Below are 27688 nucleotides of genomic sequence, written 5' to 3'. Positions count from 1 at the left end.
AATGCATCAGGGTGTAATTTTAAGATCTGCTACCTCCATACAATTTATGGAAGAAACACGTGACCTTAAATAAACAGTCAGAGACTTCATGAAAATAACCATAACATGAAGTCCATTGTAATAACCCTTTAGCATTCAGATTACACTGTCAAATTCAATTCTTATTTATTCACATTGTTTTGAATTAATCATGTATTATCTCATAGCTTCGAGATTTCAATGATGTAATTGTTGATGTTTTAGAATGACATTGTAGGATAGGTGTGAGAGGCAGAACCTGGCCAGTTTGAACATAAAACTGGTAGAATATTTAGATAAGATATGGCTGGTTTAAATACCAAAGTGATAAACTACAGAGTTTGGAAAAGGTTATAGTCAGAACCATGCAATGAGTTCCTGGCATTTTATGAAGTAATAGCACCAGCAGTCATCAGTGATATGGTTGAGTTAGTTGGCCAATAAATGTAACAGATCAATGTGATAAGTTTAAAAAGTTTCTGTAGGAGTCACGTGGTAAGAATTTTCATGTTGAAGATCTGCAGAAGTTGGCACAGCAGCACAGGCAAAAATCAGCCTGAAAACCCTACACTACAACCAGTAACATCTCAAAAGAAATATTGATGCTGAACTCCTGTAATCTTGATAATATCAGCATTACCAAGATTCAAGTGAGATCATTGCCAGTGCCCCTGGACTGGCTCCTGTGCAGGTGGCACATAAAATACACCATTTTGAGCGTGGCCATTGCCAGTACCGCCTGACTGGCCTTTGTGCCGGTGGCATGTAAAATACACCATTTTGAGCGTGGCCATTGCCAGTACCGCCTGACTGGCCTTTGTGCTGGTGGCACGTGAAAACATCCACTACACTCTCGGAGTGGTTGGCGTTAGGAAGGGTATCCAGCTGTAGAAACTCTGCCAAATCAGATTGGAGCCTGGTGTAGCCATCTGGTTCACCAGTCACCAGTCAAATCATCCAACCCATGCTAGCATGGAAAGCGGACGTTAAACGATGATGATGACAGAAATTATGGATAAAATTACCGAAAATGACAGAATTTTGTAGCAAAAGGAAAGAGTGGTGTTCTGAATATGATATATTGTTACAGTGAATTGCTTCATGAAAGGGGATTACAAAAAATGCATATGATATTAGATACATTTGCTATTCTCTAGCTGATGGTTATTATCTGAGAGATTGTCATTTCTTCATAATATTTGATGGGATTAGAATTTTGAATTTGAAATTAAGGAATAAGGAGAATGATGCATAGAATACATATATTTACTTGTTTGTTTTTTGTTTTTTTTCATATGTTTACTTACTATGAAGCTCTTAAAATTTTAATCAGTGGTAATTCTGCGTAGCACCATTTCATTCCTTTTGGAAATCACCAGCATGACAAGCAATGAAGGTGCAATGAAAAATCACAGAATTAAAGATAAGTTGGGTTGTGTACTTGGGATTCAGTTAATCTTTATATAATTCTTGGAGAATTCAACGATAAGCTTATATTTTTCAGTCACTTCACAATGTCCATTCTCTTCATTTCAACCATTGTTTATCATTGTGAAAATTAATTTATTCAAGCTCTTATCTAATTATGTTAATTTATAATGATCCTCTATAGCATTGTTTTGTTTTGTTTTGTATTACATTTTTTTTCTTTTTAAGAATGTATCTAGAGCACTAATACTAAACTATACATCAGGCACAACCTAGTGATTAGGGTGTTGCACTTGTTAACTCGAGATTGTGGTTTCAATTCTTGGACCAGGCACTTCATTTCACATTACTCTGTGATCACTTCAATATCTCACATGCAGCATGCTGTACACCTGTACAGGTTACGTTGATGATCAATGGAATGGGGGGGAGCTAATGTACAGTACAAACATTTGATCATTATAAACAAATCATCTGTGTAGGTTGTTCAAGAAATTATGGAGCGGTCTTTCTCAGGCTCAACAGTTTACCAACAGTTGCAGACATGTGCATGCCTACATAACCAGAGTATCTCACACATACAAACACACACATATACACACATCAAAACAATTTTTGCTGGGCAGTTTAGTTTAATGGTAAAACACTTGACGCATAATCAGAGATGTAAATTCGAGTCTCATGGCTGACCGGTAATGTATTTTTCTGCAATGTATGGATAATTTATCCTGATCATGCTATTTATAGCATTATCATGTGTTTGAGAAATAAATTTATTTCTGTATCTTACAATATTACCTTTATTTTAGTAAATTATAATTATGATTATATCTAACTCTATATTTTTTATGGCCCCATTTTTTAATGGGAAATAAAACTTGGCTTTTGGACAGAAGTTGTAACAAGTATTTTAATATTTTACTATAACAAACTTCTTACACAAACAAACTTTCACATACATCAACATACTTTATGCAATATGCATAAATATACACACAAATAAGTAACAATTGATGGATAGGTGTCAGTTCATTACAGCTATTTCTAACGAGTTTTTTAATTGATCAAGGAGTACATTATAAAATTACAAAAAAAAGTGGTTTTTTTCAGATGAATACAGGAGTTTTACAATCAAGGACATTTAAAAACAATTTTTAATCCATAGCAGACATTTAGTGATTCCACAACTGGCTCTTGCTGCAGAATATTATTCTGCAAGTGCTTTTGTATGAAGGGTGGTATTCATCTATAGTTGTTGTGGATTTATTTTTTTCTGATCTCACTAGGTTCCTCATTTTCAAGTACCTTATTCAACTGAATCTTGTGATATTGTAGATTTATACATAAATATACACACCTGTAGACATGCTTATGCATGCAAACATATCAACAGAAAGACACACACACACACACACACAACAATAAACTGGTATCTGAAAAGAAAAAAATTCCAGTAAAACAAATTACAGAGAAAACTAAAATTACACAAGCATTTTTTTTTTTCATTTTTTGTAATAAGAACACAAAGGATGGTAAACTAAGAGAGACATGAGGAGAGAAAGAAAGAAATAGAGAAAGACAGAGGGAGAGAGAAACACACGGAGGGAGAGAGACAGACAGACAAGCAAGAGAGAAAGAGAAAAAAGCAAGCAAGAGAGATGCAGAGAGAGAAAGAGAAAGGCAAGTGAGACAAGGAGAGACAACAAGAGACAGACCAATAAACGAAAGAGTGAGAAAGGCAAGAGAGAGATAGGGATGAGAAAGAAAGATGGGGGGGGGGCAAAGAGGCATGACGAATTCTGTATGGTTTAAGTAAACAAACCTTAGTATAACATTGCAATGGATTAATGGATTATCTTCATTTCAGGCTATGCAAAAAAGACCACACTCACACACACACACACACACACACATATATACACTATACATATAAGTGTATGTATGTATGTGTGCATGGTGTTATTTAGCCCTAGGTCAGCTCTGATAATGCAAACTTGTAACAAAAAAAGCATTCCAGTAGTGACCATTAAATATTATTTTTCATCATCATCATCATCATCATCATCGTCGTTTAACGTCCGCTTTCCATGCTAGCATGGGATTGGACGATTTGACTGAGGACTGGTGAAACCGGATGGCAACACCAGGCTCCAATCTAATTTGGCAGAGTTTCTACAGCTGGATGCCCTTCCTAACGCCAACCTTCCTAACGCCAACCTTCCTAACGCCAACCTTCCTAACGCCAACCTTCCTAACGCCAACCTTCCTAACGCCAACCTTCCTAACGCCAACCTTCCTAACGCCATTAAAATTTATTTTTAAAATAAATAAATAAATATTATTTTGTTTTATCTTAGAACTACACTGCCCGATGTGTCCATTTTTGTTTTAAACCAGGAGAAAGCGATTTGAAGAAGACTTAGCTATTGTTACTAGCAAATTAAGTAACTGTACAAGGATTCGTTTGTAGGCTCACATACATGTATAGATTATATAAAAGATACAACGAATAAGTGTGTGTGTATGTGTGTGTGTGTGTGTGTGTGTGCGTGTACATAAATATATGTACATGTTTGTATATGCCTTTGGCAAATAGACTTTACTGAGATTTATCTCGCTTTTTCTTCTCACATCTCATCCTTCTTAATTTCACCCTCCTTCCTTTTTTTCTCTGTGTTTCTTTTACTACCACTTTTCTCTTATTGTTACAGACACATACATTCACACACTCACATACACACACATATATACACACACACACTCGCATACACTCACATATACACTCTCTACAATCTCTGTTACTTCAGCAACCATCTCTCTTCTCTCTCATTCTAGTTTCCACGACACCCTTCTCTCGATGATTTAAACCAACGATCCCAGCTCTTACTGGTTTCTTTGATGATCCTCTTTACATCTCATTTATTTCTCCAGCACCCACTCATTTTACCTCATCTTTCTTTCCCTCATTCCAATCCGCCTTCCCTATCACATATCTATTTTTTTAAATCTTTCAACCTCCCTCTATCTATCCGCCTGTCCATCCATCCGTACCTATCCATCCGTACCTATCCATCCATACCTGTCCATCCGTACCTATCCATCCGTACCTATCCATCCGTACCTATCCATCCATACCTGTCCATCCGTACCTATCCATCCGTACCTATCCATCCGTACCTATCCATCCGTACCTATCCATCCATATATCTCTATTATTCCTTTATCCATCCATTTATCCCTCTATTATTCCATCCATCCATTTATCTATCTACTTTTCATTTCCTTCTCTGTCTTTCTTCCATCTCACAAATCTTTTTGACCTATCTTCCCCAGCTCTTTCTCATTCTTCGTCTCTTTCACTTTTTCCTCCTCACCTCCATTCTCCATCTCCTTTAGATTATCATTTCTATTAACGTGAGACAATATCCAAAAGGCAGAACAATCTCATGCATTAACAATAACAACATCCTTTCAAAACAAGGAAAATATATATATACTCTTTACTCTCTTTACTCTTAATTGTTTCAGTCATTTGACTGTGGCCATGCTGGAGCACCGCCTTTAGTCGAGCAAATCGACCCCAGAACTTATTCTTTGTAAGCCTAGTACCTATTCTATCGGCTCTCTTTTGCCGAACCGCTAAGTGACGGGGACATAAACACACCAGCATCGGTTGTCAAGCGATGTTGAGGGGACAAACACAGACACACAAACATATACACACACACATACATATATACGCTGGGCTTCTTTCAGTTTCCGTCTACCAAATCCACTCACAAGGCTTTGGTCAGCCCGAGGCTATAGTAGAAGACACTTGCCCAAGGTGCCACGGAGTGGGACTGAACCCGGAACCATGTGGTTCGTAAGCAAGCTACTTACCACACAGCCACTCCTACACCTATATATATTCCGCTGACATACTACGACGAAGTCTCCAAGATGCAGATAAGATAGAGATTTTTATTTATTTACGGCCTCAAACATCTCATACCTTCGCGCTTTAGTCTGCCCTCTATTATTTATCTTGTTTCTCTCCATGAAATTCAATTGAATTCAGTTTTTGTCTTAAATTCATACTTATTCATTTTCTAAGCTTCCTAAATTCATGCTACGTTATATTCTATTCACCTAGAATTCATTGCTCTTTTAAAAATTACGATTTATGCATTGTTGTCTCTCAAATATTTAAAATCTACAATTAAGAGCCCTATCTACTCGCTGACGGTACCTACCCACCCCTACCCATTTTCCTTTATTCAAAAATTCTTATCGCTCCTTAAAATTATGGCTTTTAAGTGTTGATTTCTCAGCCCAAGAATTACAGCGTGATGTGCTGCTTGACTGGTCCCCCCTCTCTCTCTCTCTTTATATTATATATATATATATATATATATATATATATATATATATATATATATATATATATATGATGATGATGATGATGATCTTTTCTCCCGCCATGCCTCTGTCTACCCCTCCATCCTCTCTCTCTCTCTCTCTCTCTCTCTCTCTCTCTCTCTCTCTCTCTCTCTCTCTCTCTCTCTCTCTCGTAGTTTTTCCTTAAGGTCTTCAGGTTCTGGCTATATATAAATGAGAAATCCATTCTAAATTATCTCAATCTCTTCTCCGCTGACATACTACGACGAAGTCTCCAAGATGCAGATAAGATAGAGATTTTTATTTATTTACGGCCTCAAACATCTCATACCTTCGCGCTTTAGTTTGCCCTCTATTATTTATCTTGTTTCTCTCCATGAAATTCAATTGAATTCAGTTGTTGCCTTAAATTCATACTTATTCATTTTCTAAGCTTCCTAAATTCATGCTACGTTATATTCTATTCACCTAGAATTCATTGCTCTTTTAAAAATTACGATTTATGCATTGTTGTCTCTCAAATATTTAAAATCTACAATTAAGAGCCCTATCTACTCGCTGACGGTTACCCGCCCTCCCACCCCCTCCACCGGAAGTGCATTCCTCTGTCATCCTGTCATCCTCGGCTGTCTCCCGTAACCCATCTAGTGGCCTTGGCCATCCTCTCCCCTACCTTTGGGTAGCGCATTAAGTTTGAGAAATGTTTGCAGGTTGTAGGTACTGTTTTGCTTATGAATTCTTCCAATTGCAAGTTTTCTTTTCAGGTACACGACACTGCTTTTCCCCTTCCCAGGCTACAGGCCCACACCCCCAACACCCATACTGTTAGGATTGGCACTCTCAACGTCGGCACGCTGAAAGGTAGATCTGGTGAAATTGTTGAGATGCTTGAACGGAGACGCGTAGATATGTGCTGCATCCAGGAAGTAAGATGGAGAGGAGGTTCTGCGAGGTTCCTCACAGGCAAAGAACACAGGTACAAGATTTTCTGGGCAGGGAACACTGACGGGGTCGGGGGCGTAGGAATACTTCTAGCGGAGAAATGGGTGGATAAGGTAATCGAGGTCGTTAGAGTAAGTGACAGAGTACTTAAGATCAGACTAGTGCTTCATCATAGATTAGCTACTGTCATCTCAGCCTATGCACCTCAACCGGGGCTACCAGATGGTCTGAAAGACCAATTCTATGACACCCTCTTGCAAACTACCTCGTCGACGAGTGACAGGGACCTTCTCTTTGTGGCTGGAGACTTCAACGGTCATGTCGGACGTCGTGCTGGAGGCTTCCATGGCATACATGGAGGCTATGGCTTCGGTTCCCGCAACGAGGAGGGAACCAGACTGCTGGAGTTCTGTGATGCAACCGATCTTATGGTCTGCAATACCAACTTCAGGAAACCTGCCAGTCACCTAGTCACCTACCGCTCCGGCAGACACTCTAGCCAAATCGACTACATCCTCGCCAGAAATAGGGAAAGAGGGCGGCTTATAAATGCCAAAACCTACCCTGGCGAAGAATGTACCCCACAACATAGATTAGTAGTTAGCGACTTTGGGATCAAGGCAAAATGGGTGCCCAGAATTAGACAGGCTTGGAGGAGAAGGGTGTGGAAGCTTAAAGACTCTGCAAACGGACAGAGACTTAGAGACAAGTTACTTGAAGCATTTAACAAAATAGAAGGGGATATAGCATCATACAACGTGGAAGACAATTGGAGATTTCTGCGAGACAACCTGTTGAAAGCCACCAAACAGATTTGTGGGTGGTGTAAGGTCCCCTCCCGACCCAGAGTAACGTGGTGGTGGAACAAGGAGGTAGACAGGGCTATTAGACAAAAGAAACAGGCTTGGAAGGACTGGAAGAACGGTGGTAGCAGGGAATTGTACCAATGTGCCAGAAGGGAGGCTAGGCGACAGGTTTATTTAGCCAGAGGGGAAGTAGATAAGGAAAGATTTGCCAATGTTCTGCGCCGTGAGGACGAAAGACTCGAGGTATTTCGTGTTGCAAGACAGTGTAAGAGAGAGAATAGTGATGTTGTAGGAGAGAAATGTGTTCGCATGGATGATGGTACGCTTGCATTAAATGAGGATGCAAAGAAAGAGGTCTGGAGATGCCACTACGATAGATTGCTTAATAAAGAGAATGAATGGGAGAAAGAGAGCCTGCCATATGTCGACCCAATAGAGGGACCAGCTATCCGAGTTGATAGTACCAGGGTAGATAAAGCAATTAAGAGTATGAAGACTGGGAAAGCCCCCGGCCCATCAGGAATCACTGCAGAGATGCTCAAAATATCTGGCAGTGTTGGCTAGAGCCTAGTCACCCGTATTACGAACCAGGTGATACACGAAGGAGTCATACCCAATGACTGGTGTAGCAGCATCATAGTCAACTGCTACAAAGGTAAAGGTGACGCTTTAGATACAAATAATTACAGAGGCATCAAGCTGTTAGATCAGGTTATGAAAGTTACAGAGAGGGTCATAGCCCAACTAATTAGGGAGCGAATCAATTTAGATGAGATGCAGTTTGGGTTCGTGCCAGGTAAAAGCACTACTGATGCCTTATTTCTAGTGAGACAGTTGCAGGAGAAATACCTAGCTAAGGATAAACCTCTGTACCTGGCTTTCGTTGACATGGAGAAAGCCTTTGACAGGGTCCCCCGATCCCTTATCTGGTGGTCAATGAGGAAACTTGGGATAGAAGAATGGTTAGTGAGAGCTGTGCGAGCCATGTACAGAGATGCTGCCAGTAAGGTGAGGGTTGGAAATGAGTACAGCAATGAATTCCGGGTAGAGGTAGGGGTCCACCAAGGTTCCGTCCTCAGCCCCCTCTTATTTATCATAGTCCTCCAGGCAATCACAGAGGAGTTCAAGACAGGTTGCCCCTGGGAGCTCCTCTGTGCTGATGACCTTGCCCTAATTGCGGAGTTACTATCAGAACTAGAGGAGAAGTTTCAGGTATGGAAGCAAGGTCTAGAATTGAAGGGCCTTAGAGTCAACCTAGCTAAAACCAAAATCCTAATAAGTAGGAAGGTAGATAAAACACAAACCCCTTCAGGTAGATGGCCCTGCTCAGTATGTAGAAAAGGAGTAGGTAGTAACTCTATAAGATGTACCCAGTGCAAGCTATGGACACATAAGAGGTGCAGCAACATCAAAGGCAGGTTAACTAGCAAGTTAGTTTTTGTTTGTGGCAGATGTTCAGGTGCAATAAAGACTGTAAACAAACAGGAAACAACTTCTATCTCATTCCAGGGTGAAAAACTAGAGGTAGTCGATAGCTTCCGCTATCTGGGCGACCAAGTTAGTAGTGGGAGTGGGTGCGCTGAAAGTGTAGCTGCTAGAATAAGAATAGCCTGGGCAAAGTTTAGAGAGCTCTTACCCCTGCTGGCGACAAAGGGACTCTCACTCAGAGTAAAAGGCAGACTGTATGACGCATGCGTACGAACAGCCATGCTACATGGCAGTGAAACATGGGCTGTAACTGCTGAGGACATACGTAAGCTCGCAAGGAATGAAGTCAGTATGCTCCGTTGGATGTGTAATGTCAATGTGAATACCCGTCAGAGTGTAAGTCTCTTGAGAGAAAAGCTGAACATTAGAAGCATCAGTTGTGGCGTGCAAGAGAGACGATTGCGCTGGTATGGACATGTGGTGAGAATGGATGAGGATAGCTGCGTGAAAAAGTGCCACACCCTAATAGTTGAGGGAACCCGTGGAAGAGGTAGGCCCAGGAAGACCTGGGCTGAGGTGGTGAGGCAAGACCTTCGTACATTGGGCCTCACCGAGGCGATGACTACTGACCGAGACCTTTGGAAATGTGCTGTGCGTGAGAAGACCCGGCAAGCCAAGTAAGATCGTTGCCAGTGCCCCTGGACTGGTTCTTGTGCGGGTGGCACATGAGATGCACCATTTTGAGCGTGGCCGTTGCCAGTACCGCCTGACTGGCTCCCATAGGATTTCCGAGCGAGATCGTTGCCAGTGCCCCTGGACTGGCTTGTGCGGGTGGCACATAAAAGACACCATTTCGAGCGTGGCCGTTTTCGTGCGGGTGACACGTAAAAGCACCCACTACACTCTCTGGGTGGTTGGCGTTAGGAAGGGCATCCAGCTGTAGAAACTCTGCCAAATCAGACTGGAGCCTGGTGTTGCCATCCGGTTTCACCAGTCCTCAGTCAAATCGTCCAACCCATGCTAGCATGGAAAGCGGACGTTAAACGATGATGATGATGATATATATATATATATATTTATATAAATAAGGATAAGATCAATATTTAGTACCGATTTTATCAAGTCGCCAGCATGGGAATAAAAACCATCAAAGGTAACAATTATTTAAAATTATAATTTAGGGTATCTAAGAGATACCACCACGCTGGAAATAGCAGTCAAAGCTTGACTCTAAAACCACAATAAATGTTCATATATATATAGAACATTTATTGTGGTTTTAGAGTCAAGCTTTGACTGCTATTTCCAGCGTGGTGGTATCTCTTAAATACCCTAAATTATAATTTTATATATATATATATATATATATATATATATATATATATATATATATTAAATAAAAAAATAAACAGGAAAAAAGAATGGTTTGGCTGCTTGAAATAACATCAGACAATTTCAAACATCTATGTAACCAATGTTTGCAGAATTTGTATTTGAAAAAAAAATCATTATAGAAACTCCTCTTTACCAACCCCAATCTTTAATAATTTTTCTTTTAATATTACTTAGTACTGAAGTCAATTTGTTTGACTAAAGTTCTTCAAGGTAGTACCACAGCATGGCTGCAGTCTAATGAATGAAGCAAGCAGTAACAAAAATAATAAAATAAAACAGTAGCAAAGCATATTCTACATTATTGTCAAGTTTATCTAAACTTTTCAAAATCTAACATTTTTAAAATATAGACAAATATGTTTAAGATTTAAACTTTAGTATAACCAGCCTCCAAAGTTTTTCTTTTCTTTTTTTATGTGAAGTCTTTGGCTAGAATGCATGATCCACTGAAAACACTAAAAAAAAAAAAAAAAAAAAAAAGGATGGCTGTGTGGTAAGAAGCTTGCTTCTCAACCACATGGTTCCAAGTTCAGTCCCACTGCATGGCACCTAAGGAAAGTGTCTTCTACTATAGCCTCAGGCTAACCAAAGTCTTGAGAGTGGATTTGTTAGATGGAAACACTGTGTGTGTGTGTATGTGAGAGAGAGAGAGAGAGAGAGAGAAAGAGAGTCTGCCTCTCAGTCTGCTTGACAACCAGTGTTGCTGTGTTTATGTGCCTGTAACTTAGCAGTTCAGACAAAGAGATTGATAGAATAAGTACCAGGCTTAAAAAAAGCATTTCTAAGTGGTGCCCCAGCATGGCCATAATCCAATGACTGAAACAAGTAAAAGATAAAAGATATACTGGGATTGATTTGTTCAACTAAAACCCTTCAAGGTGGTGCCCCAGCATGGCCACAGTCCAATGACTGAAACAAGTAAAAGATAAGACATACTGGGATTGATTTGTTCAACTAAAACCCTTCAAGGTGGTGCCCCAGCATGGCCACAGTCCAATGGCTGAAACTAGTAAAAGATAAAAAAGAAATGTGGATTATGATGGTGGATTAAAGGAAATGTAATCCTCAACATTCTGAGATCAAATCCCATCAGAACCAACTTAGCATTTTAACCTTTCAATGGTCAATAAAAACGCAAAGCATTGAAATACTGGATAATAGATTATTTATTGCTTCATTTTCTAAACCTATTCTGTACCTGACAACATACTGGCCTACCTATGACTCACCATGGTTTACAAACAAGTTTTGTAGCACATACAAAGCGACCAGATCTTTAAACCCCCTCCAGTTCAATCCTGTTCAAGGACTTAGAGGAAAGAGACAACGAGCAGATCCTGTGAATTTATCACTGTTCAGTTTACTCAACCATATCTAATGAGTGTACAAATGAGAATTTAATGTTGAATCAGACTAAAATGCACGCAAGTGAAACTGGACAATAAAATGAAACATTATGTAAAAAGCATAGATGATGGTCCCACACAAAAGGCACTAGTGATGGAGCCATGTGAAAAGCACTGGTGCCACATCAAAAGCACTGCTGCCACATCAAAAGCACTGGTGATGGTGCCTCGTGAAAGGCACTGGTGCCACATCAAAAGCACTGGTGATGGTGCCTCGTGAAAGGCACTGGTGCCACGTGAAAGGCATTGGTGCCACATGAAAGGCACTGGCGATGGTGCCATGTGAAAGGCACTGGTGCCCCATGAAAGGCACTGGTGATGGTGCCTCGTGAAAGGTACCGGTGATGGTGCCACATGAAAGGCACTGGTGATGGTGCCATGTAGAAGGCACCCAGTACACTCTGTAAAGCAATTGATATCAGGAAAGGCATCCAGTTGTATAAACCAAACCAAAACAGACTATGGAACCTTGTGTGGTCCCTGGCCTTCCCAGCTTCTGTCAAGCCATCTAACCCATGCCAGCATGGAAACTGGACATAAAAATGATGATGGTGATCTCCACAACAAATTTGAATTCCACACCACACAACCGAACCAAGGAGGTACAAACAAACTCTATACAATGTAAACTACTGCATGACAGGGGGTGCACAGTCCTCAGTACACTGGGTGCTGAACTGATAGAGATCTCCAAAATACTCTATTATCTATCAATAATTAAAAGTCTACTCAAAAATTACTAAGTAAACCTACTTAACAGCCACTATTGCAGAATCAAGACTGACAAATATAATTATTTAGATACATAAGCAACATTCCTGGTTTAAGTGCAATAGCAACCTGTCATAAATGTTCTTTACAGATAGATAGCAATATTACAATAAAAGTCTTCTTTTTGATTTACTTAGTATTTTGAAAAGATAAAAATTGGTTAAACAGGAGATAAAAATCTACAGTGAGGGTTAAGCATTTAGTTAAATAAAAACCAGTGAAAAGAAAAATGATACAAGATTTTCAATATAGTTTGTGGTGGTTAGTCTAATAACTTCAACTTAGCCATGGCAACTTTATCAAAGATACTCTGTGACACTATAAATGACACCCTTATATATATATATATATATATATATATATATATATATATATATATATATACATATATATATATATATATATACATATATATATATATATATGTATGTATGTATATAATTGTATCGATTAGCCTATTGGATGTTATTTACTGCTGGTCACAATGCTTTCTTGCGTTGTTGTGACTTTTCAATGGAAATAACTTTGCAACAGGAAGACCTGTCCACCACAGCAGATTTTTGTTAATGCTCCCCTCCCATCTGAAAGAATGTATTCCCCTCATTAAGCATACCTGCCACATATTCCCCTCCCCCACTCTTTCATGTGTCTGCATCATTTCTCTTAAATGCTCTCTCTTACACTCACTCCACTATCATTCGCTCATCACAATTAATCTGTTTCTTCCATCATACTTTAATTTCTGTTTTTCAGCCTTATGAGATACTAGGCAACCATTGTAGCGCCAGTACCATGCAAAATAGTGGCTGTGTGGTAAGTAGCTTGCTTACCAACCACATGGTTCCGGGTTCAGTCCCACTGCGTGGCATCTTGGGCAAATGTCTTCTACTATAGCCTCAGGTCAATCAAAGCCTTGTTAGTGGATTTGGTAGACAGAAACTGAAAGAAGCCCGTCGTATATATGTACATGTATATATGTATGTGTTTGTGTGTCTGTGTTTGTACTCCTAGCATTGCTTGACAACCGATGCTGGTGTGTTTATGTCCCCGTAACTTAGCGGTTCAGCAAAAGAGACCAATAGAATAAGTACTAGGCTTACAAAGAATAAGTCCCGGGGTCGATTTGCTCGTCTAAAGGTGGTGCTCCAGCATGTCCACAGTCAAATGACTGAAACAAGTAAAAGAGTAACACATGATGTAAGTAGCAAACAAATTGACTTGAGCAATCTTGATGCAGGGCTTGAGCTGGCACTCCAGTAATTATTTTAAAGTCTCATACTTACATTGCTTCCTTATGCCAAACTGCTCAGTTACAGGGATGTAAACAAACCAACACTGGTTATCAAGCAGTAACGTGGAGCAAGCGTGGAGGTGCAATGGTCCAATGGTAAGGGCAGCGGACTCGCGGTCAGAGGATCACGGTTTCGATTCCCAGCCCGGGTGTTATGTGTGTTTATTGAGCGAAAACACCTAAAGCTCCACGAGGCTCCGGCAGGGGGTGGTGGCCACCCCTGTTGTACTCTTTCGCGCCAACTTTCTCTCACTCTTTCTTCCTGTTTCTTGAGTAACGCTGCAATGGACTGGCGCCCCGTCCAGCTGGGGGGGAACACATATACCATAGAAACCGGGAAACCAGGCCCATAAGCCTGGCTAGGCTTTAAAAGGGCGCATAAAAATAAATAAGTGTGGAACAAGCAGACACAGATATATATATACATACAGTGATACCTCGCAGTACAAGTTTGATTTGTTCCACGACCAAGCTCATCTTATGATTTACTCGTTTTACAAATCAATATTTAACATAGTGCTAAGACTAAATTGTTAAATTAATTACAAATATTGTTCGCTTTTTTTTTTAATGGAAAAATTCAGTTCTGTTTTTTTTTTTTTTTTAAATTATATGAGCAGCTAAGTGCAAGAGTGGCTCTGTGGTTCTAGGTTCAGTTCAACTGCATGGCACGTTGGGCAAGTGTCTTCTACTATAGTCTTGGGCTGACCAAAACCTTGCAAGTGGATTTCGTACATGGAAACTCAAAGAAACTTGTGTGTGTGTGTGTGTGTGTGTGTGTGTGTGTGTGTGTGTGTGTGTGTGTGTATATATATATGTACACACATGTATGTATGTATATATGTATGTGTTGTGTGTCTGTGTCCCCCCCACACACACACACACACACTATAGCTAGACAACCATTGTTGGTGTGTTTAAGTTTCCGTCACTTGGCAGTTCGGCAAAAGTGACCGATAGAATAAGTACTAGGCTTATAAAGAATAAGTCTTGGAGACGACTGGTTCGACTAAAGGCGGTGCTCCAGCATGGCCGCAGTCAAATGACTGAAGTACAAGTACAAGAATACAAGAATTCAAAATGGATTAAAATATGGATTCTGGAAAGTTTTTTTTGTTGTTGTTTTTTTTGTGTGAGTGGAATTACCCTAATCTTATCTTGACAAATATATATAAAGCTAATTTCGTTATTAATAACTAACGCAATTAAGTGTCAGTTGAGATTTTTAAATGTTATACCTGCTGTTTCTATCTTATAAATGTAAACGAGAAAGAAAGGGAGAAAAAAAAAACTAATTAAATTACTGCCCTTGTAATTTTTATTGTAAAGAGTTATGTCCCTTCCCAAATCCTTCGTCGAAGAGTTATCTACACATGACATTAGGTTTTTTTGTCTTTTTAACTTCAGTTACACTTTTCTGTTTATTTTATTGGCAAACGATCCATTTAAGGGATGAATGAAAAGCAGAACCAGTAAGAAAACCTTGCAGCATTTCATTTTATGCTCTGTCAGTTCAGATGTTGGAGTAGTTTTGAAATGGCTATTATTATTTCATAGGGAAAGAAGAAAAAAGAATCAGGTGAAGGTTTTTTTTTCATAAAATAAAAATTAGCTGTTATTAGTGATCATAGCCTAATTAGTTCAGTACAGCATTCTGTACGTTTTACTTAGCATAGATATACTGTATAAAGCCATAACATTGCAGTATTTGCCTTGAGAAAACGTCTTGTATAGACGTTGTAGTGATGCTGTTGCAATGACTGTGATGTGAGGTGACAAGAATGGCCCTTTCGTACCACATCACACGATAGTTACAATAAAAAGGAATTAAATAGAACAAATTAAATAGACACAACTACGTAAGAATGATTAAGAGAACATTTACTGATGTGATAACGTGTGTCTGTGTGTGCATCATGTATACAGAAATGAAAGGCCATCATGAGAACAAAATGTCTATGTTATTTCTTTACTACCCACAAGGGGCTACACACAGAGGGGACAAACAAGGACAGACAAACGGATTAAGTCGATTACATCAACCCCAGTGCATAACTGGTACTTATTTAATCGACCCTGAAAGGATGAAGGGCAAAGTCGACCTCGGCGGAATTTGAACTCAGAATATAATGGCAGATGAAATACCGCTAAGCATTTCGGCCGGCATGCTAACATTTCTGCCAGCTCGCCGTATGTGTGTGTGCGTGTAGGCATAGATGTATGCGCGTGTTATGTACATATAAGGATAGCAATGAGAAGAAAACAGTGAAAACGTCCATGAGCCATCAAAGTGAGAAGTAAGTTCATAGACGCAAGAAAGATAATAATGCCAGTTCCTGGTCAGTCGTACACGGTAGCCGAAATACTGTATCAAGAAGTGATGGCCATGAGGCTGAGCTGGTTACAGGTACATGTCGTACGTGAATTCGGGGCTGTGATGCTGTTGCCCAAATCACTTGCATAGGAGTTCATGCAGGTTGTATATTCGCTGTTGATCCATAGTGAAATAATTCACGAACAGTGAACTGTTGGAACCTGGGTCAATTGCTTACTGAGCTGTGTATGTAGAAAGATGATGTTGACAACGTTGGAAAAGACATGATGGTGGTGACGAAGAAGGAGGTTGCCACAATGCCGTTGAATGTCATGGTGACAAAGTTGGTAAGTTTCACTGGCTGTGTCTTCGTGGTCAGTGGCTAGGCCTTAAAAAGTCTGAAACCAAAGACCCGGAACAAGGAAAAGCTGAATTTTTATAAGGAGCTGTAGACTAAAACAGGTTAGTAAACAGGCTTCCCCACATGATCCTATTTAGAGCCTCCTATTGGTTATCTACAGCAAGTTGGCATAGCCTAGTAGGAGACAAATTGTGCCAATACCTACCAATCAGAGAAGTGGACACAATGTGATCCAAATAGCGGCCAAGAGCTAGCTGTTCCCTGCTACATACGAAAGCATGTATATATAATAAATGGGAGAGAGGAATTTCACTCAAGTCTACGTTACACTATCGTAAAATGCTCAGAAGTGTAACAGTAGCAGATGAAAAGTGTCTAGCAGCAACAGTGAATGTGCAGTTGCATGTCGGAAAAGAGTTGGGAAGAAAGAAGTATTAAGCCAAGTAGACAGCAATGAAAGCGTCATGTGCAAGCACAATACACAAAATTCTTGTTTTATATAACAGAAATTACAATTTTTTTTATCCTTTACTTGTGTCAGTCATTGGACTGCAGCCCATGCTCGGACACCACCTCAAAGGGTTTTAGTTTAAATAGGACAAATCGATCCCGGAACTATTTCTTTACTTACTCTATCAATATTTTTTGTCGAAGCTCTAGGTTATGGGGATGTAAACAGACCAACACTCGCAGTTAGGCTGTGATGGGGACAGGCAAAGACACACACACACACATACACACAACAAGCTTCTTTCATTTTCTATCAATCAAAATCTACTCACATGGCTTTGATCAGTCCAGGATTATAGTTGAAGACATTTGCCCAAGATACAATACAATGGAAATGAACCCAAGACTACATGGTTGGAAACAAACTCCTTACCATACAGCCACATGTGTGTGATTCCTCTGACAATGATAATGTAGTCCAAATGCTTGCAACAAAAGGAACTTAATAAAAGGCACTGAAGTTTCCAGAGTTGGTACTAAACTGGTTGATTGACAACACCATTATAAGCCATGGAGGAATTTGAACTCAGAGTGCAAATAATAATAATGATTCTACTATAGGCAAAAACCCTGAAATTTGTAGGGAGAGGGAATCAATTACATCAACCCCAGTGTTCAACTGATACACATTTTATTGAGACCAAAAGGATGAAAGGCAAAGTTGACCTAAGCAGAAATTGAACTCAGACTGTAGCAATGGGCAAAATACCACTAAGCATTTCGTCCAGCGTACTAATGATTCTACAAGCTTGCAGCCTTAATAATAATAACTGAAGCAGTAAATGCCAATGCAGTACCAGGCAGTGGCTCACATGGCTTCTGATCTTAACTGACTAGAAGTGCTGTCATGTACATATTTTGTCTTGGTATAAAAGATGGGCTACAGCAAATATTCTGCTCAATACCACAGATTTGCTTGTCAGTTGCTTGATCTTAACTAGTTAAGCATGTCCCTTGGTGGTTGACGATATGTGCATCTCTGATCATGAGCAGAAGTAGTGGGGGAGCATCATAGCCATGTGTTGAGAGGAATTCTCTGGGGTTTGAATAATTCACCTTTGGAAAAGCAGGAGTATTACATTCAACATTCTTAAACCCTTATTCAAGGAATTTTTGAGTGAGATGAGCTACTCAACCTGAAGGAAATTCTAACAGGGCCCCATTTGCAAGGTCATGCGCTGTTTATCTTGATATAAGATCACCATGTCAAACACAAATGGTTGTGATGCATGTGCCTGGTGTACCTTTATCAGACGGGTAGTCATGCTAGGTATAATGGGCTTCGTATATTTTACCCCTGTGTCATTTTGATGAAATGCACTGCTCTCTCAATCAGTAATAATAATAATAATAATAATAATAATAATAATAATAATGGCTTCAAATTTTTCCATAAGGGCACCAATTTTGGGGGAGGGGATGAGTCAATTATATCGACTCCAGTACTTGATTGGGACTTAATTTATCGACCCCGAAAGGATGAAAGGCAAAGTCGACCTTGATGGAATTTGAACTTAGAATGTAGCAATGGGAAAAATACTGCTAAGCATCCAGCGTGCTAACCATTTTGCCAGCTCGCTGCCTTGATGATAATAATATAATAATAATAATAATAATAATAATAATAATAATAATAATCACTGATACAATACCAGGCAGTGGCTCTTATGACTTCTGATCTTAACTGATTGGAAGTGTTATCATGTACACTGTTTTGTCTTGGTATAAAAAGATGGGCTACAGCAAATATTCTGCTTAATACCACAGATTTGCTTGTCAGTTGTTTGACCTTAACCAGTTGAGCATGTCCCTTGGTGGCTGACGATATGTGCATCTCTGATCACGAGCAGAAGTAGTGGGGGAGCATCATAGCCATGTATTGAGAGGAGTTCTTTGGGGTTTGAATAATTCGCCTCTGGAAACATGGGTATTTTGCTCAACATCCTTAAACAAAACTCATTCAGGGACCTTTTGAATGGGATGGGCTACTCGACCTGAAGAAATTTCTAACTGGGCCCCACCTGCAAGGTCATGCGCTGTTTATTTTCATATGAGATCACCATGTCGTGCCTCACCAGCTTCTTCTTGGCGAGGAGGAGGAGGTCCGACGTGCTAACGTTTCCGTCAGTCAACCACCCCCAAAACTGATACTTTATTTGAACGACTCGAGTGAATTTTGAACACAGACATATGATCGAACTCTTTTCTCTATTTTTATTGAAATACATACAGGACATAAAAGGAACAGACCGTGAGGAGTATTCGATCGCAATTTCTAATATATTTAATGAAAGTGTTGAAACTTCATTGACGGAGAGAGATATCATAAAGGGAAGCAACTCTAGCAAATTTTGACTCAAAACTTGTCAAAAATTGACTCTGTTGTAGCAAGAAGCTTGCTTCTCAACCACATGCTTTCGGCTTCAGTTCTATCTCGCTACACACTCGGCAAATGAACTATTACAGCGCGTGCCGATCACAGCCTTGTGAGCGGATTTGTCAGATGGAAACTGGAAGAAGCCTGCCATGTGTGTGTGTGTGTGTGTGTGTGTGTACGTACTGAAATAGATAGAGGAAAATAGTTCACAGTGGTTGCTCGAAAGAGAGAGAATAAAGCACAAAAAGATCAAGAGAAAGCTTAGAAAGAACGAACCAATAGAAAATGAAGTACTATTGATTTTCATGTATGCAATGCTCAAGTCATGCAGGCCTGGTCAGCCATTAAAAGAAGCCACAGGAACTGACCCCTTGAAAATTATGATACTGCTATTGTTCACAATGGAACGTGTGCAGCCTATGGAAAGGTGTGTATGTATATATATATATATATATATATATATATATATGAATAAAAACTGTCAGACGGGACCTTGATGACTGCCATGAGGCAGGAAAGTATACTAGTCCTTATATATTTAATATTCTATATTTAATACTCAATATTTCATATATTCAATACGACATTCAATACTTCATTTCATTTTACTATTTATATTATATATTCCATATTCTATATCCCACATTAATTTTATAAGAATATAAATAAAACATAAAAAACAGACAGAGTTGGGACTCTTTTAAATAATATATATATATGCGGCAATAAGAAAATGGAGGGGATCAAGAGGTGGTATTCATCAACTTTTAGACATTATACTATGTTTTTTTTTTTTTTTAAAAACAATTATAACAATATACATACATTTATAACATATTATGCTTTACATATATAAAAATACCAGTAATTATTAAAATATTTAACGTAGAACATGTTCTACATTATATATTTTAATAATTACTGGTATTTTTACATTTTATATATTATATATCATCATCATCATCATCGTCGTTTAATGTCCGCTTTCCATGCTAGCATGGGTTGGACGATTTGACTGAGGACTGGTGAAACCGGATGGCAACACCAGGCTCCAATCTAATTTGGCAGAGTTTCTACAGCTGGATGCCCTTCCTAATGCCAACCACTCAGAGAGTGTAGTGGGTGCTTTTACGTGTCACCCGCACGAAAACGGCCACGCTCGAAATGGTGTCTTTTATGTGCCACCCGCACAAGCCAGTCCAGGGGCACTGGCAACGATCTCGCTCGAAAATCCTACGGGAGCCAGTCAGGCGGTACTGGCAACGGCCACGCTCAAAATGGTATATGTAAAGCATAATATGTTATACATATTTGTATATTGTTATAATAGCTTGTTTTTTTTAAATAAATAAATAGACATAATATAATGTGTAAAAGTTGATGAATACCACCTCTTGATCCCCTCTAATTTCTTATTAAGGGTAAAAAAAACGTTTTACCTTCACCCGTTTTTTACATTCAGTAGTGTAATTGCCGTGCAATGTAAAAACACTTATGTATTAATAATTGGGTATTCTACCAGCAGTATATTGGATAGATATTATCCCTTTGAGAACCACTGCTTTATGGATTACATCTTTAACCCATTACCTACCAGTGATCTCATATGAGATCACTCAAAAATTACAAATTTCCTAATTATCTGTCAATATTTACACATATCTAACCTTTCTGCTATATCTACTAGGTATATTTCTCTGATATTCAAATGAAGTTTGCTAATTTTTCACCCAATATCTCACTTATTTCTATTTAAAATGTTATTTTGATCATTCCAGCATGTTTCTATGGCTGTTTTATGCTAGAAATCAAAGTTTCATAAAAAAAATTCCAGTTAATAGAATTATGGGAGATAATGGGTTAAAAAAAAAAAATAGAATGTTCAATGTTCACATTCAGAATGCCTACTAGAAACAGCAACCAAAACTATCAAATCCCACCCTATCTTAAAAAATGTAGAACACATCAGATCAATGGTTGTGAACCAGGGTCCATATAGGATTTTGTAGTTAAAATTTATGTGCAATAACTCAATTATACTTCTCCAGCACACAAAATATTTTAACATTTTTTAAATACAATTCTGGTTAATAACACAGTTCTGCTGACAGAGCTGCACTGGTATTGTACTAATGAAGAAGCCACAGTAATTCAATAAAAATTTTGATACTGCAAGATATAACTGCAAAGTCAATTTAACAATTTTTATGTGTTTTTAAATGGCTAAAACTACTCTTGTATGCTGAAGCTGGTTCAGTTTCAACTCATTCTTAGATTAAGTCACCTGTGTGACATGTAAAAATTTGTTTTATTTCAACTATTGTACATTTGAAATAGACAAAGGAAAAAAAAAAAGAATCTAAATAGCAGAATGTTAATATCAAGTACATTACCGTTTATCTGTGCCTCAATAAAGCCAGCGCTAATTATGGCACCTTTACAATCAATTTTTTCATCAGCAACAACTTTCTTATCAAAGAAGACTTTTTCTGGGTTAACAATTTTTCCATCTTGGCACCACAAGTCCTCTCTTATAAGATCATTACCAGCAATAATTCTACAGTTTTGGAACTGAAGATATGGAGAACAATCACGAGTGCCTTTCTGCACCATTGTAAAATAAATTCTGAAAAATAAAAATAAATTTCTTAAGATAGTGCATGATATTTGAAAAAAGAATGCAAAAAAAAACAAAAAAAAACAGGTTGTCATTTTTCACAGAATTCAATACTTATAGGTAAGTTTGTTCAGAATTCTCTCAAACCATAACCCAGCTTAAAATCTTAATTTCAATGTTACCACATCAAGGAAGTTATTAAAGAAGTTCCATATCAGCAACATACCAAATATTAAGCAGATAAGACCTGTTCTTATGAACAGGTCTTTGCCAAAAAGAGCAAAGAGATTCTATTGTTATTTGATTTGTGAGAATTATCAACCAAATTCTTATTTTTACTCAAACACCTTGACAATTTAACAAAGGATCAATAATGTCCTTTGTGTGGTCTCCTGACCTACAAGACATAGCAACCAAGTCACCATTTTATCACACTCTATAAAAAAATTTAAAAAGACATAAGGAACACCTGATAACAACATCATTTACAATAGACCTACTCAAGCAAGATTGACAAGAAACATGGACAAACATTTCATATATTCATTCAATATTCTACAGCTTTATAAATATGGAAAAATTATAGCAGTTTCAGAGAATCTGTGAGGTGTTCACAAGAACAGAAAAAAACAGTACAGGATTGTGAAAATAAATAATTAAAATAAATTAATAGCTGTTACATGAATTGGAAGTGTGATGCTTTATTGTGGTGATCCATAAAGTCAATGAAATTAAATATGTTAGTAATGGAGACTCGTAGGTTATTTAACCTAAATAACTGATAGACGCAGGCATAGCTATCTGTAAGAAGCTTGCTTCCCAACCACATGGTTCCAGGTTTAGTTCCACTGTGTGGCACATTGGGAAAGTGTCTTCTACTATAGCCTCAGGCTGACCAAAAGACTTGTGAGATGATTTGGTAGACAGAAAGTGAAAGTAGCCAATCATATATATATATATATATATATATATATATATATATATATATATATACACACACACACACACACACACACACACACAATGTGTGTGTGTGTGTCTGTGCTTATCTCCCCACCACCATCACCAGTTGACAACTCGTATTGGTGTTTGCATCCCTGTAGCTAAGCAGTTCGGCAAAAGAGACCAATAGAATAAGTACCAGGCTTAAAAAAATAAGTCCTAACATCGATTTGTTCAGCTAAGACTCTTCAAGGTGATGCTCCAGCATGGCCACAGTCAAATGATTGAAACAAGTAAAAGGATAAAAGAATGAAAATAAAGTACCAGCATTAATTTGGTAAAGAAACATCATGGGCGTACACATAGCCCTGTTAAAGTCATTAGACTTGGTTTGAAACAATAGAAGATGATGCTAAGAAAATAATTTCAAACTAACAGACTCAATTAGAATTTGAGACAGGTCTAATGATCTGGGATTGACACCAACCAAGGAAAGGATAAATTAGTTGAGGTATGGTAAAATATGTGACTTAAGGAATATTATGCACAAAACATGTATGTGTGCCGACATGCACATATCATTTTATATTTTTCCAAAAGACTCCCTTCAGTCATGATTGACCATGAGATTGAACCTAAAAAGTTCTCCTCCTAGGCACAAGTCTGAGCAAGGTTGTTTATGGGAGACCAACAATTACCCATGCATACAGGTTTCCCCTCTTCCACACCACTGATGTTATCCAATGGAAAGGCAAAGGCGGATACAGCTTGGCACCAGTGATGTCGCAACTCATTTCTACAGCTGAGTGAACTAGAGCAACGTGAAATAAAGTGTCTTGCTCAAGAACACAACAAATAGGCCGGTCCAGGAATCAAACTCACTACCTCATGATTGTGATCCTGGCACTCTAACCACTGAGCCATACACTAACATATAGTCGAATACATATTGCCGCAGCATATTTTTATAGCTACATACCCCTCCAGTTGCAAATTGTTACCTGTTTTTCAAGTAAATGTATATACACATGCATGTGTATATGTATGTATACATATATATATGTGGGTGTATGTGTATATATACATACAATACATACATGTTAGTGCATTGTGTATGTGTGTTGTGTGTGTGCGTGTGTGTGCATGTGTGTACACACATAAAATGATCGTCTTCATTTAATGGTCATATACATAATGGTCTTATACATATAATGGTTCTATACATGGATTAGACAGATTAACAAGCATGGATTAGACAGATTAACAGGATCCAATGGATAGGTCCAAGGACTACATCATACTCCAATGTTTGCTTCAACATGGTTTCTATGGCCAGATGACCTTCCTAATGAAGCACACATCTTATGTGCTTAAATTAATTTTCAATTACTCATTGCATTGCAGCTATGCTAGGGTAAAACTTTGAAATCGTTATTATTTCATGTTTGTTTTCCATACTTGCATGAGTGGGAGAGTTCAATTGGAATTGGCAAGTCAGAAGATTGCATCAAGCTCTGCTGTCTATTTTGGATTGGTTTTCAATAGCTGAAGACCCCATCTATCACCAACCACTTTACAGAGTATACTGGGTGTTTGTTTACAAGGAACCAGTAGCAGTGAAGTAGACATTTAGTTTGCAAGACTAAGATCCCCTTTGACTGAGTGAGGCTACAGCAGAGAGGGAAGTAGCTTTATTATAGATGAAAGGTTAAAGTATGAGAGACAATGACAGAGCTGAACAGGTTTGTTGCTGCAGAAGCACTACAAGGCTACAAATATTTTGAGAGACAGCGAAAGAGTGGGAATGACCAAGGTGGATTTGTAAAGAGATTAAAAAACAGGGGTGACGAGGAGTCAGGATGTTCCTGCAAAGTATATAGACATGAGCAGGACGAGAGAACAGAGAGTAAGAGATATGCGAGAATGAGAAATGGTTAGAGATGGAATATGTAGTTGAACAAATACAATGAATGAAAAACAAACGTTGAGGGATGAAAATATATATGTTGAAGAGAATGTAGGAAAGTGTAGGTGACAACATTAGAATTCCAGTAAGGTGTATATGTATAAATGCACACATGTTGCGATCAAGAAGTTGAATTCCTTTCTTTTGCTAGGCTCAAATCTCCTATGTGGACCCATGAAAAACAGACCTCCACCAATTATTCTGCCTATACATCTGTGCACACCTTTCAATGCCGTGTATGCCATAAGGTTTGCAATTTTAACAGAGGCCTTAAAAGACATTTTAAGATCCACAAAGATCAGAACTTAACTGCAGCTCTTGGTGGTCCAAATTGGATATGCAATCTATGTGGGTGTCTTTTCAAAACATTGTCTGGTTTAAAAAGCCACTTCAGATGCCATGATGGTTCTAAGGTGTAAGTACAAGAGGTGGTCAGATTCTGCATAAGGAGTAGACAACCCCCTTATTTGTGTGTGTGTGTGTGTGTGTGTGTGTGTGTGTGTGTGTGTGTGTGTAAATATATATATATATATATACTAGCAGCTAAGCCCGGTTTCACTCGGTCAGTTTGGATGATGTAGTTGTAAAGCCTGCTCTGTGTAAGCATTCGACTTGTTTGGGCATGCTTACGTTAAAAAACAATTTTAGAATGACTTTTTTCTGTCAAAACGCTAAAAATAACTGACCAACAAAAAAAACCAACCAAGATTCAACCAAAGCAAAGAAAATAAACCCAAATACTAAGCAAACAAAGATGAACCATCCCACTTCCATTGCGCACGTACACATGCACACACACACGCGCGCACACACACACACACACACACACACACACACGCCCACATACCCCCATTTTACATACACACACATATATTCACAGAGTTGAAACGCTGTTTGATTTATTTTTTCAGCGTACAGTTTTCATCATCCCACTACCAAGTATGACATCACTCATTCCTTCCTTATTCATCTATCACCTCTTCCTTTCTCATTCATAAACACAAGAGTATTATTATAGTAAATTATCTTGGTAACCATGGGAGCTATGAAAAAATACAAAACCCAGCAACACCACCGGATCATTCTACACATTTCTGTAATTTTTCACTCAATTCCACCCAGATGTTTGACCGTGAATCCCAAGACAATAAAGGAATCGCCCATGTCAAATTTATATATATAGATATATATGCAAGACACACATACAGTATGTATCAAGTAATTTCTATTTACAAACTGAGTGCAGATATGGCTGTGTGGTTAGAAGTTTGTTTCCTGATTGCACAGTCCTGAGTTCAGTTCCACTGCGGAGCACCTTAGCTGAGTATCTTCTTTTATAGCCTCAAGCTAAACAAAAACCTTATGAGTAGATTTGATAGACAGATACGGAAAGAAACCCAATGTACATATACATATCTGCATGTGTGAGTGAGTGAGTGAATGAGTGAGTGTGTGTGTGAGTGTATACATATATGTGTGTGCACATACATGTGTGTATACGTGCATGTGTACACATGTATGCGTGTTTACACATGTGTGTGTGTACACGTATGTGTGTGTGTGTACACGTGTGTGTGTACAAGTGTGTGTGTATACAAGTGTGTGTGTATACAAGTGTGTGTGTGTGTACAAGTGTGTGTGTGTGTGTGTGTGTGTGTGTGTGTGTGTGTGTGTGTACATGAGTGTCTACCTTGTATGCATTAATTTCAATTCTTCTTAATGACTACATTGATTCTTTCCAGGTAAATTGACATCTGGTTGTTTGAAGAATCCTTCAAAAGTAACTAGTAGTGACTTCTCTTGAAAATCAACAAAATTTGGTATTGTGGTGTAATCAAGTACCTGCACTTAAAATGTGTTCAGTACCCAAGGACATTCATGTCGACATAGTTGCTACACTGGCAGGTGGACACTCCAGCTTTATCAACAGTGCAAAAGTGGGCAACTGAATTTAGGAAAGGAAGGGAGAGTCTTGAAGAAGACCCAACATCTGGATGATTTGCCACTACCAAGGAAAACATTGATTGTATTCACTACATGGTGATGGATGACAGAAAATTGATTATAAATCAAATAGCCAATGCTATTAGCATATCCTGTGAGAGTATTCTGCACAATGAACTTGGCATGATGAAGTTTTCTGCTCAGTGGGTACTACATCCTCTGACACTTGATCAAATGTGCATTAGGCTGACTACATCACAGGAAAATGTATCATTACTTGAGGTAAATCCAGTTGGTTTCCTTGAATGTTTCCTAACCCAGAGAGAAAGAGACAATCCATGCAGTGGAAACACCCCTCTTCACCTGCTCCAAAGGAGGCCAAGGTCATTTCATCTACAGGGAAGGTGAAGGCCTTAGTCTTTTGGGGATGCAAAAAGCATTGTATTTATTGACTAACTTCAAAAGGGACACGCCATCAATAGAGAATAGTGTGTCAAATTGCTGAGGCAGTTATGAAAGGCTACCACGACCAAACACCCAGGAAAACTAACAATGCTCTAACACACAAGTCCTTGTTTTCAATGACTGCTGAGTGTGACTGTGGCTTTAAAATGGTTGAATACCCTCTCCATTCTCCTGATTTGGCCCCATCTGACAATCATCTGTTCCCCAAAATGAAAAAACACTCATCCAGGAAGCAGTACTGCTGTGATGGTGACAGCACATCTGTTGTTGATTACATTTTTGATCAACAGGATGAAATATTTACTAATGGGATCCAAGCACTGCAAT

The 27688-nt window shown here is 38.6% G+C and overlaps 1 protein-coding gene across 3 annotated transcripts in view; it reads right to left on the bottom strand.

Moving 5' to 3' along the window:
* LOC106872229 (N-acetylglucosamine-6-phosphate deacetylase) overlaps positions 1–27688 on the bottom strand; it is a 147130-nt gene that overhangs the window by 102967 nt on the left and 16475 nt on the right. For all 3 annotated transcript variants that reach the window (XR_016244826.1, XM_052973729.2, XM_052973730.2), the window contains exon 2: positions 21821–22053. Coding sequence is in view for 2 of the 3 variants with exons in the window: in XM_052973729.2 (XP_052829689.1) it covers positions 21821–22040 (220 nt within the window). In the remaining variant the exon portion in view is untranslated. The remainder of the gene's footprint in view (positions 1–21820; positions 22054–27688) is intronic.

Source organism: Octopus bimaculoides, chromosome Z (assembly GCF_046866305.1).
Source record: "Octopus bimaculoides isolate indiv1 chromosome Z, ASM4686630v1, whole genome shotgun sequence".
NCBI lineage: Eukaryota > Metazoa > Mollusca > Cephalopoda > Octopoda > Octopodidae > Octopus > Octopus bimaculoides.
This window is presented reverse-complemented; position numbering and strand designations above follow the sequence as displayed.